Below are 16,245 nucleotides of genomic sequence, written 5' to 3'. Positions count from 1 at the left end.
TACTTTTGCCACCAGGTGTACATTATTGTACCCACCCAAAGTCTTAAGCTAATGTTTTTCTTATTTATTCTTAAAATAAAAATGTACCTCCACGATGTTGGATTTTGTTGGTGTGGAAAACAATTTTGAAAACAAACAAACCCAGACAAACTTTGTTTTTTGAGTAAAAGACTACTAAGTATGACCTTCAGTTCAACTAGTGTTTTTACTTTCAAGTAGTTTTTTTATTTACATGGAAAATGTGATGCTGGAGTTTATTTGCTTTTGGTAATAAGTAAAGAAAAAAATGAAGCCTAACAGAATTACAAACTTTTAAAAAATAACTTACTGTGTTGTTTCTATCTCCTTTTGCATTTTCTCTTTCTGGGCATTTCTGAGAAGACCTGTTGCTGCGGATTGTCCTGATGTATCATGAAGTGAAGACAAACTGGTGGATAGCTCCTCTGCTGACACCATGGGTATCTCTTGTCCTGAAACTGGACTTTTTTCTGCAGCATCTTTGCATCTGCTTGGCCTAGGGCTGTCAATGTCTTCATGGAGTGCAGAGAAACCTATTCAGGTATGCAGAACAGGGACAAAGATAATAATTAAGAATTTAAAATTCTTCACAGGCAATAAAACATCCAGATCAGTACTATGTATTAAAGTACACCTTCACTATGGTCCAGAGCCATGGTCTGCTCGATTTCAGCATAGGTATGTGATGATGTCTCCTCTTCAATAGATTTGTTCATTTTAGTTTCAATAAGGTGAACAATATCCATTCGGTTAATCATTGTCAGTCTCTTGATTAGTGTCATTTCTGCTAAAACAAGACACAAAAGCAAAAGGTTCAGTTTAAAAGTCAATATAAGCTTTCAAGGAATAGTTCAGACATTTTGAAGTAGGTTTCTGTCCAGAAGATCTGAATAAATAATATATTACCTGTTGTAGATAGCTTTTTGAAAGACCTCATTTGGAGAAACAGTTTAATTCTGATGGGACTGAGAAGCTAACGATTAGTCCCAACACAGCCAAGACCAAAATGGTTTGTTGCCATCTTAAAACAGCTCTGATCCCCAAAATCTCACAGTTCATGTTGCATTACATGGTTATTTACTTAGAATTCTGGGATTATTTGCAAGCATAAATAGTAGCAGGTTCAGCAAGATGTAGCACTTTCAGGGCATCCGGGGCTCTCACCCAGCAGGAATTTCTAAGGAATTTTGCAGGAATAACTGTGTAATGCAAAATTGACTATACATAATTGCATTCACATGAACCTCTACCATTTGAATCTTAAGGCTGTTTTAGGTTGGCAGTGATCCCCATTAGAAGTGGGCCTATTTGGACCGTGCCAAAGCAAAATAATGGCTAGTTCAACTGAACCCACTTCCAAAGAGAATCGTTGCTATCTTTAAACAGCTCCAATCTTAAAATTTCATAGTAGTTGACACTATTATTTCAACATTTACACCACCATCTATTCCACATTAGACAATCACTTTGGCAGAAATATTAAGAAACTCTTGTCGGGTTTGACCCCTAGATGCCCTGGAAGTGTTACATCTTTTTCCATCCATTTACGCTTTTAAATAACAATAGAATTCTATGTAAATAACTGTATTGTGAATCTGACAGCAAGTTTTCAAAAATAGTTTTCAAACTGTTATAAAACTTTGGAAAGTGGAGTTGTTTTATAATCCATTTTGGTCTTAGCTACACATGGACTTTAATTTTCTAAACTGAGGATTTTGAAAGAACAATCTAGAGTTATCCTGGTAAGATATTAAATATTTATCATTTTCATATTTATTATTAGAAATTCACTTTAAAATGATCAAACTTTGTTTAGGTTTGTCTTTAGGAGGCCCTAGTTCTAGAACAAAAGTGTACTATAAAAATGTGGGTTATTTTACCTGCGGCATGCTGTCCTTCACTCTCTGTCCAGAGCTTCAAAAGGGCATAGCTTTGGTCTTGCAGTGAGTTTGGATTATCAGTCCTTATCATGTTGATCTTCTCCTCACTGAAGTCCAATGCTCGTGCTAACTCTGAAGCCAAGGAAAAAAAGCCTTTAGAAAAAAACTTTCATTCTTTCTTGATTGTCACTTAAAAATTAAGTAAGAATGTCTATTGGTATTTTGTTAGCTTGATCATTGCTATTAAGTGTGGCTTACCTGTCCAGCTGAAGCCCAAGTGGTCGGCTATAATGGCCAACCGTTGTTCTTTTCTCTCTGCTTCATCCTGTGGATCTACTGCAAATACCACCAGACAGCCATGAGCAGTCATAGCCGCAAGCAATACCGACAAATATTACCTTAAAATATATAAAACTTCACTGGCTTTCTTATTTTGGTCTGGTTTGAATTGCATGATATATTTCATGTAAATAAATAAATAAAATTGAGGAACAGTGTACTATAACACATACTAAATATGTCTGTAAAATTTGGTTCTGATACGAGATGTTGTGAAGCTAAATTGTCCAGATTAAGCTGATCATTTTTTTCTGCTGTAAGCTTTGACAAGTTTAGTTAAAATAATGTTTGAACAAGTGCCATAAAGCCTTTAGGTCAATCTTGAGATTTTCACAACACAAAGAGGGAAAGAGAGACACCAAAACAAACACTAATACAGCTCCAGTAACACAGCAACATGGGTTCTTCAGCTACAACGGGACATAACTACAAGAGACAGAGAGGCAGCACCTTTACAACTAATGTACTAATGAGGTACAGGAGATAGAGAATAGCCCCTTAAAATGGGGTGGTACCTTGACTTTGGACTTTATCGTCTGGAATTCGCTGCATCTGTGTCTCAACAGGGTCGTCCCACAGTGGCCTAATAGGAAAGATGTCTCTCGAGGTTGGGAACTGCAGCACTGGGAAAGTTTCTCTTTCTATGATTGACGGATCAATGAGACTGCTCTCGTCGTCTGAGAGGGCAGCTACAGCCTCTTCCTCTTTTTCTGCCTCTGCCTGTGCCAACCGTGCAACGAGTTTTGCAGCTTCATCGCTTATCTCTTCAAAGAATTCATTGGAGTGTTTATGAGGTTTGCTTTTGTCTTTAATGGGTGTTGACGAATGAGGTGACTGACCACTTTTGCCCCGGACTGGCAACCTGGACTGAAAGCCTTTGGATTTTGCTGATTCAGCACTTGAGGGACAACCCTGTTCTTTCTTACTTGATGTCTTGGATTCCCCCTCACAGAAGCTCTTGGCTTTGGAAGACGGTGTCTTAGTTTTGGCATCCACAGAAGGACCTGCATCTGTCTCTGATTTTCTTCTTGTGTCTTTCCTTACAAGAACCTTATTCTTTTTTTCTTGATTTTTTTCCACTCGTTTGACATAAGAATCGGTCCTGACTGTGCCAGCCTTGACTGGAATCCTAGATTTAGATTCTGAAGTGAAGGAGGCCTCCTTTTTAAGAGTGGTTGAGGAAGGCGTTGCATGGGATGGAGAAGGAATCATAGATTTTCCCCGACCGTGAGTAGAAGACTTAGCTTGAGCTTTGACTGTGCTTTGAGTCTTCTTAGCACTATGAGAAGCACTTTGTTTGGACTTGCCTGTTGTTTTGGGGGCTTCCATTACTGACTTACCCTCTTCTGGGGATGAATCAGAGGATTCCTGCACCTGTTCAGGGTAAACTGATCTAGTGATAGTAGTTTCTGCGGTTTGCACATTTGTCAATGTTTGTTCAGAACTTGTGTCTAAATCTAAAGATCCTTTATTCACATTTTTGTCTGTTTTAGTCTCAAGAGGTTCTGGGGGGGTCGGATCTTTCTTAGTAATTTTGGCTGAAGATAATGTGCCCATTTTAGGAATTTTAGACTTAATAGTATCAGTTTTACAGCTTAATTGATCTCCTTCAGGTTCAGATTGAAGTTGTGAATCAGTGGTATCTTTCAACATCTCATCTTTCTCTGTTTTAAGCTCTAGTGTCAGATTAAGGCCTACTGTTGATTCTGCCACTGATCTTCCTTCTTGTCTGACCTCTTCTAATACAGGTTCATCTAAAGGCTGTTCACCTATTTGGAAAAAGGCAAAGCCACCACCCTCCTCCTCGTAGCTTCTTTTAGTCATATCAATAGCACCACTACGTGTCATCTCAAACAGCTTCCCTTCTTGGAAGAGAAAAGGATTAGGCTCACTGGTGGGAGTGCTCTCTTCTGTTGGTGTTCTACCAGGGGTGGTGTCAGGAGTGGCTTGCAGAGACTGACGGTCCACCACTAGATTCAGGATTTTCTGTTCTTCTTCTTTCACTCGAGCTGCAAAAGTTGCATCATCCTCTCGCATGGCGGACCATGACTCTGTGTCTACCCTTGCAGTAACTCCTTTTGATTCAGTTCTGGGAAGGTCCAAAGCCTCAGCACCATCCTCTGTGTCATCGTAAACACTGACCTTCAGTTTTGTTTGATCTGTAGCAATAGCTGCACAGACCCCAGCCACTGGTCCCCCTGACTGTCCCCATTTATTTCCCTTCACTTCATTTGTTGCATTACTGTTTGTTTTTTGTATACCTGTCTGTGCCTGACTAACACCTAACTTTTGACTATCCTTACTGTCTCCTTTATTTTCCCTTGACCTAATTAAGTTCTCCTGTTTTTGCTCGTCAGTTCTGTTTTCAGTGCTTGATGCTGTTTTGTTACAAGCATCATTATCAGCTTCAACAGATGATGGGACTCTTTCTTCCTGTACAGATTTCAGTTTGGATTTTGATTGATGCTGGTCTGAGACAAAGTGAGGTCCCTCTGACGTGACAGTGGCTGATGTTGTGTTCTTGCCCTCTTTGCTGTGGGTTCCATCATGCAAACCTGCTGAAAAAGGAGAGGGAGGTTGCACTTTATTATCGGGATCAATATTAAGAACTAACTTTGAATCTTCTGTGGGTCTATAAAGCTGACATTCACTTTGCGAAAGCTTCTCACTGCTGGGCTTCAGTGTTTTACAGCTGTTATCCCCTATTTTGTCAACTGCTGAGGGAAACAAATCTTTTCTAGACTTCTTTTTGCTCTTCGTGTCTTGTTCCATTTCATCAAATGTTTTTATTTTAGCAGCGATCTTAAACATTTCCTCTTCTGGGGTGATCTTTCTCTTAGTTTCAAAGCTGTCTGTGGTCTCCTCTTCTGGGTCTTCAGGGATAACAGCCGGTTTGGATGGGACACATAGGAATGTATAGTCAGGGAGTTTGGGGTTTACCTCATAACTTACCTCTTCAGAACTAGGTGTATCAGGGGAAAGGGGACTCTTACCAGAACTTGTCATCTGGGATGTCTGCTCACAACTGTCATCATCAGCACTAGCCTCATGGTCTCGAAGCAGCCTACCACGCAAAGCATCTTGGGGAAAGTCTGCGGCTTTGGAGGGTTCTGGGTGGCTACAGGATCTACTAGGATCTAGTATTGAAGGACAGAAGGATGGATGTTTTTTTTCTTCGATAGGACTGCTCTCCAGGGAATCATGAGGGGGTGATTCCCTGGTAGGGCTGGGTTCAATAGAGTCAGGGGACTTATGGGAAGAATTATCTTCCAAAATAGGACTACCTTCAAGAGAGTCTCTGTGGCTTATTGTCAGAGAATCATCAGCTAATGGGCTGAGAGCGTCTGATTCTTGTTTTAAAGGCAGGTCAAAATGTTCATGATGTTGAGAGGGGGATCTAGAGGCTGGAGAACCAACTAAAGATGATACTAACTGATGATCAGGGCTATCATCATCACTAAGAAATGTTTCTACAGTCTCTGAAACTCTCTTTGTAAGCTTTTGAGGTTTAGATGGCTTAGACTCACTCCTCCTAACAGATATAGACTCACTTGTTGTGTGGTCTTCTGCAGCTTCGCTGGAAGAGACAGGAAGTGTCAGTTCTGCAGACAGCTGGTCACCAGAGGTCCCTACACCCGAGTCTCCAGATTTCTCTGACTCTTTAATGTCTTTAAGTTTTGTGGGAACTGATGCCAAAGCTGTAGCTGTTTGCTGTCCAGACAGACTTTCAGGGCTTGTGCCTGGGGTGGCAAGTCCTTCGTGTTTGTCACTGTCCTCTGAGCTCAGGTGAGGGGTTCCATTTCCAGAACTGGCACTTAGTGAGTCTGCCACACCCTCATGTTTACCGCTGTCAGAGCTATCATCAGGGCCACCATTTCCAAAGTCTATAGTTTCAGTTAGCCCTGAGTGAGCAGCTGACTTGATTTCTTTCTCTTTGTCTTGTGATGTGATCTCTTTTTTAGAAGGTTTGGAATCCAATGATACTTCTTGTGAGACATGTGAGGTCATTGCTTTAGCTATGGACTTTGACTGAATTGTTTCAGATTTTGTGGTTTTCTCTGATCTTGATGAAGTTGTTTTAAGCTCAAATAGCCCAGACTTTCTTTTTGAAGGGTCCTGCCCTGTTTGGAATGCTTGCATCAGCTCTTTAACAGACATAGTTTCCTGAAGTTTTTCAGATTCAGCTTTAGGGGATTTAGGAGGGGTCTGTTTTGATTTAGGGCTTTCTTTGGCTTTTGGTGATGATTTACTCATAACAGGCAAATGTGAAGGCTTGCTTCCTGTGGGCTTTTTGCACTTTTGCTCTGCCTCTACTTTTTGTTGTAAGGCTTTGACTTTGTCCTTTATTGACCCAATAGGGGTTTCTTCAATCACTGGGGACTTAGGAGATGCCGGAGTGGGAGCTTTAGGCACACTTAGAAGAGCCCCAGCATCTGCTGATCCTTCTGTCTGCTCCTGGTCTTTACCCTTCTTTCTCACTGGCTTTTTGACATCACCAGTGGAGGTTGTGCCATGGGCTTTGGTTGGAGTGGTTGGTTTTGCACTTTTGCGTAGAACAACATCAGTAAATTTTTCTTGGCTAGCTGTCTCTTTTTTCACCTTTGCTTTTGAGCTTACTGGTGCATCAAGAAGGTATTCTTTGAGGTCACCACTGCCCTTGATGGCTTTTGGTCTGGGAGCCCCTCTGTTGGGTCTACTTTCACGTAAGACAGGCTCCTTAACATCTAAGGCAGCCATTTTTTTGGCCTCCTCTATCTCAGTGTCTGAGAGGAGAACCCACTCCTCAGCCATTCTAGCTGCTTTTGCTCTCTCCTCTGCTACTTCACCCTGATATGTTCCACTCCTCAGTATCTCACTGACTTTCTCTAGGTCCTCTTTGACTTTCTCAAGGTCTTTCTCCATTATTTCTAAAGGTTCTCCAGAAACTTCCTCAGATCCTTTTTCAAGACCACACCCTCCTATGGAAGGGGATTTCTCTGTTGAGTCTGCAGTCAAGATGGCAGTCATTTTAATCAAATCCTGTTTCATCTCTGACACGTCGGAAAGAAGATCTGGTTCTCGAATCAGGTCAGATTTCAGGACTGATGTCTCCGTCTCTTCATCTTCCATATGGAAGAAGAACAAGTAAGGAGTAAACAAAACCAAAAATTCAAATGAAAGGAGACAGACATTGGAGAAGGTGGTCAGGATAAGGTTGGAAAACACTGCAGGGATCATAGGACAGCAAATTCACGATGGTTTCTACAAAAGGGTATCAGAGGAATTAGGCTTATACTTTCTTATGACTCTGAGGATAATGGTAAAGGCTCAATGAAACCAATGGGGAAATATATGAGCTGGAAATAACTTGCTTATACTCTCACACTCCCACTCACAAGACAAAGCTATAGAGTAGAAATTAAAAAAACAAAAAATGATGCCAACTTTGAGTGAAACCATAAAAGTCAACAGGTACAACAGAAAAGAGAATAGTGAAGGAAACAAAGAAACAACTTTAAAAGATCTCAAGATTGTTCAGATGTATTACAAATATGATGATATACAAATATGGTTTGGAACCTGAGAATACTAAAAGCATCTATTAAAGAAAGCCAGTGATGAGCTATAAAACATGATGATGTGGAATGTCTTTCATTCTAACAAAGCCAAAACAAAACAAAAAACTACTTATAACATATAACAATGAATGAAGAGCTCAGAGAATTCCTTTTCTTCTCTATTCAGTATTCAAAATATATCTGAAATGAAAACCTAAAATGGACAAAAATTACATTGAAAATTACAAAACAAATGAAGCTGAGATGGGATTTTCCAAACAAACAAAACAAACAAAAAAAACCCCAAATGAACCTTAATTAATGAAATGTACTTAGATTCACATACAAACACACACACATACACATTAATGTAAGGCAAGTTATTTCCATGCAAAGCAAAGGGAAGTACTGATGGAAAGGATATGAAAACAGTAAATAAAATAAACAGACAGTTCATTGTACTATTTAAATCTGTAATATGACCATATGAGGCACTCCTGATAAACAACTTGAACTGATTGTTTCTTTTAGCAATGTCTTGACATTGTAGGCAATTTCAACACCCTTTGTACTATAAATACAGTGGGTTGCAAAAGTATCCACCCTCATTGATAGGCTTTCTATTTTGTTGTCTCACAACCCAAGATTTAAACTGAATTTCTATTTGAAAAAACAATGATCTAACCACAGTGTTCTGGGTCCAACCCATCAACAAACCTGATAGTTGTAAGGCAACAAAAAAGGAAAAATACCTTTTGCAACCCACTGTACATCAGTATTCAGTTCTTTTTTTAAAATGTCTCCTGCCAACATGCACAGTTTAGTTTTCTTTGACATATGCGTGTATAGTCATTGAAGAAAGAAAGCCCACCTGCTTTCAATTCTATGGTTTTGCATATGAGAACATAACTAAAATGATCTGGTTTTTATCTGGTTCTAAAGTTATTTAAATCTTTTTTCAAGTGTAAAAAACAACAGATTTCACTATGCCATTATTCATTAAATAAAAAGAAATCAAAACTGAAAAGGCTGTGTGTGAAAAACCAAGGATATATAAAAAGGAGCAAAGATGTCAGCAACAACCTTACAGAAGCAATAGTTGCTGACGATCTATCTAGGAAGGTGAACAATTTGGAGTCCATCATTCTACAGGGATAAAAACTATTCACAAGTGGAAAAAATATTTAAGAAAGCTGTCGATATTCCCAGAAGTGGATATCCCAGGGAATTCACACTAAGCTCAGACCATGCAATGTGCAGAGAAATTGCAAAAAAAAGAAAGGAAAAGCTTTGTCTTAGACTCTACATGCTTCAGTCAGAAGTTAAAAGATAAAGTTCATGACTGAACAATTAGAAAAAGACTGATCTAGTATGGCGCGTTTGGAAGGGCTGCAGGAGAAAGCCTCTTCTCTCTAAAAAGACCATGGCAGCATTACTTTGGTTTGTGAAGTTTTATTTGAATGAACCAAAGGACTACGGGGAGAATCTCCTTTGGACACATGAGACCAAAGTAAGGATGTTTACCCATAAAACCCACAGCACAATGATTGGAAAAAAAACAAACAGTACATCAGCTCAAACACCTCATAGCAACTATGAAGCATGGTGGTGGAGGCTCCTTGCAATCACTGAGTCAACCATGAACTCCAGTTGACCAAAGGAATCTAGAGTCAAATGTGGGGTCATCTGTCTGACAGCTGAAGCCTGGACCAAACTGGGTCATGATGCAACAGAACAATGATCCAGACACAGCAGCTAATCTACAACAAAATGGTGGAAGAGAAAGAATTAAGATGTTGAAATGGTCTAGTCACAGTCTAGACCTCAACCTGAGAGCTATGCAGAAACTGTCTGTAAACCTCAATGAACTGAAGCAAAGATGGAACAAAAGGTGGGGCAAAACTCCTCCACAACCATGTGAGAGACTGATAAAGTTCTACAGAAAACCACTACTGAGAGTTCTTGCTGCTAAAGGAGGTCCTATACAAGCTGCTGGATCATTAGCTGGACACAACTTTTCCATTTTGGCTTCATTTTTGTTTAATAAATAATGATAATAATAATGGTGGAATCTGTTGTGTTTTTGTACACTTGAGGTAAGATTTGAATAATTTTAGTAACTAGTATAAACAAGATTGTTTGTATTATATTCAAATTGCAGCAGGGAAGACTTTTTTTCCCCCATGCCTGTATTCTGCACTTGCCAGGTATGTTTCATGTATGTTTCATGAATTTCATATATGTAAAATACTAGTTTCTAACTAAGCTTTTAAATACAACATGGATAAGGCATTGAGGGTGGGAGGGGGAGGGGGAGGGCTCAGGGGAGATCAGGAGGTCGACTGCTTCTTGGTTTATCCATATTCTGGTGAGCATAACTTTACAATAACAGCCTTTACATTCGTTGAACTGGGTTGTTAAATGCATCCTTTGCATCTTGTTTCTAGAACTTGCAGTACAAACTGTTTGTGAAATGATTTCTATGAAAACATTATGAATGAGAACAAGAGCTAAAAAAGTTTAAAAGATGGTTTGATGTAGCGGTCAAAAGGAATATTATCTTGAAAGTGTTTTGTCTTTGTAACAATGCAAATTATCCTGGACCTGAGCTGTACACACACCCCTAAAAAAGGTACAAACTTCACCTCAATAGAAGAAAGCAGATTTTGAGATAATACATTAAAGACAAACAGTGCTAGGGCCACTGCTAGCTTTTAGGCCAATGCAGGAAAAGAGGCTGTTACTTAAACATCCCTACAGTATAAGATCAAAGTTTATGTACAGTACACACGTAGATGGTTGGGTTTCACCCTTCCCCCATATGTCCGATCTCAAATTACGATGGTGAAAGAGTTAAAGTGATGACAGTGATGCAGGTGTGAAATCAGAAAGAAAAGTAAAAGTAAGAAAAGAAGTTAAGCCTTGAGGAAAACAGAACATCAACATGGGGATGTGCGGTAAAGGCTTTTTAGTGACAGGTATACAGTAAGTGAAGCGCATGAACAGCATGAACTATGAGGAAAATAGATGTGTCAGTGTACCAGTTTTGGTATTCCTCTGCATTCCGTCAAACTATACACAATATGAGTAACTATTTAATGTATTAGCTGGATTAATGAATTCAAAAACAATATTAGCTACTATGAAGGCTGTTTTAGTACAATGCAGTTACACAAAAAATAAAATGGCTTACATTTCTCAAACGTCCTGCCGGTCTGAAAGACAAACCCATAAAATGAACAGTTAGTTTGTTTTAAATTGCTGTTTGAGCCAGTTTTTCCAGAACCACAAACATTATAGCTACTACTTCAACAAAGTCACACAAAGGAACAAAAGATAAAGAAATAAAATGTTTTGAGAAATTCTAAACTCATCTGATAACAGACAAGCAATATTCATGATCTAAATGCCCCGTCTATACTACTCTGGATATTTTCTTTTTTTTTTTAATCAAGATTTTCTGATGTGTTTGTATCTTCATTTACCCACACAAACTTTGGGGAGAAAATCCGAGAGCTTTTTAAAATGCGTCCCAAAGTTGAAATAAGTTGGACACTTTTTTATTATTGCAGAAAACGAAATAAATCCAGAATAGTGTAGACAAGGCCTAAGTAACAATGTTCATTAATTCAATTTTGACAGTGAAACAGCGGAAATGATGGACAAGCAGAACTAATGGGAAGAAAACGGAGTCGGAAGCAGTTGCTACTTTTACCTCTTCCTCTGGGTCTGAATCGGACTCCTTTAGGGAGCAAAAAGCAGCAAAAAGTAGTAACAGATAAAAAGAACAATAACATTAAAAGAAGAAAAAAGACAGAGGGTAATGTATGGTTACTGTAGTAACAAGGACAACCAGTGAGTGTGATTTTTGGGAAAGCCTAAAGGTACTCATTGCAAAGTATAAAATCAAACACAAAAAAGGTTATCCTGAGCAATATCAATAGTGCAGTTTGAAAACGTTTACAGTTATACTGATATGCAATTCTGCAATGTGGGTCTGCACTCATCATAAACAAAGCACTCGTCTGAATCTGCTGAAATAGACAAATAAACACAGGGCCATTATCACCGGTATCAAAATAAATACGTACAAAGTGTAGAAGAAATGTTTTACAATTCATATTCTTCTTGATTTATGTTTTTGTTTAGAATGGAATAATAAAGATTGGGGATCAAACAGGGTGGTGGATCACTATAAAACCCGTCAGAGCTCTGCAATCAAACACGTGGTCTTTGCTAAACTTCTTCTTGACCTGTAAGTTCACCGTTTCAACCTAGCTTATCTTTTTATCTGCAAATCTGAATGTATGTTGAACTTTTCCATCCCAAATGGCTCTTCTATAGATGTTGCCATTGTTGACCTATTTCCAGTCACCTTGACTGTTTCCATTTAACAAACACATGTGATAGTTGGCATCATTAACAAGTTTTGCTTATAAATTTTTTAGGACTCATTAACCATCAACATGAGAATTATCATATTTTGTTTCTTAAATTATAATTTCTTTATGACATTACAATGAGTACCTTTAAGTAAAGTAACACTTTACAGAAAGACAAAAATATCTTGTATTTAGAACTTTTGGTTTACTATCACCTCACACAAACATGATATCAATATCATGTTCATGATATTAATTATATAACTAATAATAATTATTTGTAATGATATTATATTGTACTAACCATTACAAGTACCAAAATATTTAAAAGGTAAAGAGTGGTGACATCAACCAGTATTCCTCATAAGATGTACAGACTGTATGCATCATGAAGTACCTTTGGTTTAGTAATTTTACCTTGCTGTATGATGGGAGGGTGATATTGAGGTTGCATATGGCGTTTTGGGTAAGTGACCTGTAGTTCCTGGGTTCTTTCATAAAAGACAGTCGGCCACATGGCTCCTGAGTGTTGTCTCGAATCTACAAATTCAGACAGTTCACAAAGAATAAACTTATAAAATAAGAGCATGTCATTATGCAAAGCAGAGCAATTGCCAACCCTTTGTTCTTTTGTGACATAAAAAAGTAACGAGTTATTCTTACTTTAATGAAAAGTGCTAGTCTGTTTTCTTTAAAGGCATAGAAGCTGAAGAGATGGTGCTGGCCACTTTTGGTGAGTGGAACAAGGTTTCCAAAGCAGTCCGCATAGATAGGTTTTCCTTCCAGAACCTTGAAAAAAAAGTCAAGCATAATTTTTAAATACCAACAAAAATACATAGATATCAACATTAATCCTTTTCACTAACATTTGGTGTTCCACCAAGGGTCTATCCTAGGACCCTTTTCCTAGGATAGACCATTTTCTTGTTTAATTTCATTTTTTTATGTTTCTTTATAATCCACAGGGCTTCACAATTGTTAGTTTCTCACCAAAATAACCAGAAAAGTATTTTTAATGCTATTAAATTTCTAGTTTTGTTCAAGTTTGATAATGTGAACAATCAAATGTTGTTAAATGGTGTAAAATGCAGATGTTAGGCTTTAAACATAAAAATATCTAGACTTAAAGGCAGTTTATTTGCTTATTGCATTATTCAATAGATAAATATGGCAACAACTACTTTTGACATCCCTTCTCCAGCCTCCTTTCTCACCTCTACATCACGGCTGCGTGCCACCTCAGTGAAGTTCTCCTGCTGTTCCAGTGTTTTATCGATCTTATCATCGGTCATACAGAAACAGCGCAGTCGGGCCTCAATGGGGTCATGGGTCTTGGCAAAAATCACAAACTTGGCCATGTAGGGAACACAGATTATCTCTCTGTACACCTGAGTGGAGAAGTTGACAGATTCCTGGACTTGACGACAGTCTATGAGCCAGAACCTGGAAATCAGAAGAACAGGAAAAATGAGGGGGTGCTAGGTGCTAAAATTACCAATGGTTGTGTAGTCAATAAGTTTCAACAAAAGTTTCTAATTACCTGGCAGACACATTGGTGGTGAAGGAGACGCAGTCATTGATGAATGTTAATGGGGTAGTCCCTGTTATATCTTCCCACTGAGCAGGTGTTGTTCCACCTAAACATTTATATAAACACAAAATATAAATATCTGAATGCAAGCCAAGGTTTTAAAATGAGCTCTACAAAACTGTGAATGTATTTGTGTGTATTCTCTAACCAGTTATACTACAAAGCAGTCGTAACGTTGGTGTATCCCCTCCAAATCCATTGAGAACCGGGTCAGCGTTGCTCTTTGGGATGGGGATGGTCATAGTGATGGGTTTATGGAACTTTCTCCTGCGAGGCTCCAGAGTGACAATGGGGCTGAAGGTGGCCTTGTTACCAAGGATCTTTCTCACTACATCTACACTGACTGGCTGAGCCTGTACAGACAGACAACACAACAGATTTACTTTTTGTGAGCAATAAAATTAAATGTGACCACTGTCAGATATAAGGAAGGTACTGATGGTCTCTTGATTGAAATGTTTGTCAGCTGACATCCTACAACTTACTTCACGTCATGCAACAAAACCTGTAATTTAAAACTTATAGTTGGCTACTTTCATACAAGTACCCGCTTATCTTTACCACAACAGACTAGGCAGTCACTATTTTATACAGGGACTGCCTAGTCCTTATAAGTCACCCCAGCACCCCATAGCACCCACACACAAAATGCCACGAAGTATGACTATGGTCGTAAGTCTTCTCTAGATCCATAAACCACATGTGGACTGCACAGTTAAACTCTCATGACCCCGCTTAGAAACTCTTCAAAAATGAAGGTCTGGTCCACTGTGTCTCATGTGTCCAACATTTTTGCTACAACTAAACATCTAGGTAAATTTGTCTATCAATTTATACCCAAAGTTTTAAGAGTACTTTTGTAAGTTACCTGCAGTCCAACTCTGATCCTTTTGGTGAGTGCCCCCTCAGGAAAAACCGCTTGTACTTGAGGCACAACAGTGCTGCTTAGGATGCCTCCCTCAGGACCAATCAAATTACTGTCCTGCTTAATGCGTGACACCACAGCAAAGTATTGTGGGAAGTCTCTTGTAATTATTCGGCAAATGCGTTTCCTCTCCAGCTCCTCAGGCGTGTCCAGTTCTGGATACAGAAAACCAAGAGGGATGCAGGTCAGGGCATGCCATGTAGGGATAATTTTTTGTTTGGCTAGTGTTGCGGTTCACTCGCACACAGAGACTGACCCTCGTCCATGCCATTAAGTATCTGGTTGAGTTCCTCAGGGGTGTGCTCACACTGATGCTCCTTCCAGCTCTCTCCTGTCTCACTCCTAAGGATCACCAGCTCCCGCTCCCTTCCCCGGAGGGAGGCAAAGTGGGGGATTTCAACGATCACAGGGCTAGAGATAGCAGAGGGCGAGGATTACCATTCAGTAAAACCATTGTGTAATTGAAGAGAACATGTCAGTAGATGCCTTTAAAACACATTATTTTTAGAGACTGTATAACTTGATCTTATGTTTTATCTTCTTTAAATTCTAAATTCAGAAGTAGATTTTGTCTTCCATTTAATCACTTAAGATTGTAATGTCCTGGATTACTAAGAATTAACAACTTTATTCAGTACTTTGCATTTAGAGTTTCACATTAAAACTTACCTGATGTATAATCACAAGCTAACTACAACACATTTTTACAATCTCAATGTTCTAAAACTGCACAACACCGGACAAAGACAGCCATTAAAACAGAACAGCTGATATTTTCATGTGAAATTTAGATGTTTTTTGGTCTAGAAGTAATTTTTCCCCAGTTATTTCTTGCAATATGTTATTTGAGTCATTTTTATTCTAATATTTAATTCTAGTGTGCCATAAGGCATGCTTAAAGTAGTACCTCAATGGGTTAAGACTGTTGATGACTAGTTGGCGAACAACATTTGCAAGAGAGTCTCCAAAATGTCTCGAAAAGTTTGCAGGGGTTCTGAATTTCCTTGCGTGAGCCTAGAGGCTCACAGTCTTGTCGCTTACATTCTGTGGGTGTCCAAAACTCATCTTGAACCTTTCTCAGTTTAGTTTTTATAAATTTTAAATTTTTTGACAGCTGTACAGGAACCCTTCAATGACAAAAAACATCTGAGGTTACAGTCCCAAATGTCAAGATCTATAAGCCATGCTGAAGATGATAATTATTAAATAACTGGTCCAAATCTACCAGTCTTCATTTCAAAAGTGTAGTCCAGTAGATTAAATCGTACACTTGGTTGTGCCTGTGAAGGTGGGTACAATACAAGCCACAGTGTGTGGGTGGAAGATGGCAATTCAATACAGTTTTGCAATCTATGCGCACAAAAGTAAGCTGTTAGTTTCAAAATACGGTCGCACAAAACACCAGCTTGATATCATTGGTTGCTTGGTCACAAACACTCAGAATTCTGTGAGACTGCAGCTGAAAATTGTCCTATTTTCTTGCAATTTTGACTCGCCAACTAGTCTCCAACAGTTGCAGCCTCATGAGATACTTGCTTTAAATTTCAAACCTAAATTTGACTAAATTTGTAAA

The 16,245-nt window shown here is 38.8% G+C and overlaps 1 protein-coding gene across 17 annotated transcripts in view; it reads right to left on the bottom strand.

Moving 5' to 3' along the window:
- Positions 1 to 16,245, bottom strand: part of ank2b (ankyrin 2b, neuronal) — a 201,454-nt gene that overhangs the window by 21,905 nt on the left and 163,304 nt on the right. For 11 of the 17 annotated variants that reach the window (XM_017430288.3, XM_017430293.3, XM_017430282.3 and 8 more), the window contains 14 exons: positions 14,929 to 15,083; positions 14,616 to 14,827; positions 13,896 to 14,100; positions 13,697 to 13,793; positions 13,371 to 13,599; positions 12,820 to 12,945; positions 12,574 to 12,696; positions 11,490 to 11,516; positions 10,968 to 10,989; positions 2,753 to 7,339; positions 2,157 to 2,234; positions 1,899 to 2,030; positions 653 to 805; positions 329 to 551 (listed from right to left, as the gene is read on the bottom strand). In XM_017430288.3, coding sequence (XP_017285777.1) covers positions 329 to 551; positions 653 to 805; positions 1,899 to 2,030; positions 2,157 to 2,234; positions 2,753 to 7,339; positions 10,968 to 10,989; positions 11,490 to 11,516; positions 12,574 to 12,696; positions 12,820 to 12,945; positions 13,371 to 13,599; positions 13,697 to 13,793; positions 13,896 to 14,100; positions 14,616 to 14,827; positions 14,929 to 15,083 — 6,369 coding nt within the window. The remainder of the gene's footprint in view (positions 1 to 328; positions 552 to 652; positions 806 to 1,898; positions 2,031 to 2,156; positions 2,235 to 2,752; positions 7,340 to 10,967; positions 10,990 to 11,489; positions 11,517 to 12,573; positions 12,697 to 12,819; positions 12,946 to 13,370; positions 13,600 to 13,696; positions 13,794 to 13,895; positions 14,101 to 14,615; positions 14,828 to 14,928; positions 15,084 to 16,245) is intronic. The other 6 variants (XM_017430281.3, XM_025009128.2, XM_025009126.2 and 3 more) reach the window with 2 other exon arrangements.

The sequence above is a fragment of the Kryptolebias marmoratus genome, linkage group LG7 (genome assembly GCF_001649575.2).
Source record: "Kryptolebias marmoratus isolate JLee-2015 linkage group LG7, ASM164957v2, whole genome shotgun sequence".
NCBI classification, from domain to species: Eukaryota; Metazoa; Chordata; class Actinopteri; order Cyprinodontiformes; family Rivulidae; genus Kryptolebias; species Kryptolebias marmoratus.
The sequence above is the reverse complement of the archived record's forward strand: the minus strand, read 5'-3'. Positions and strand labels throughout refer to the sequence as shown.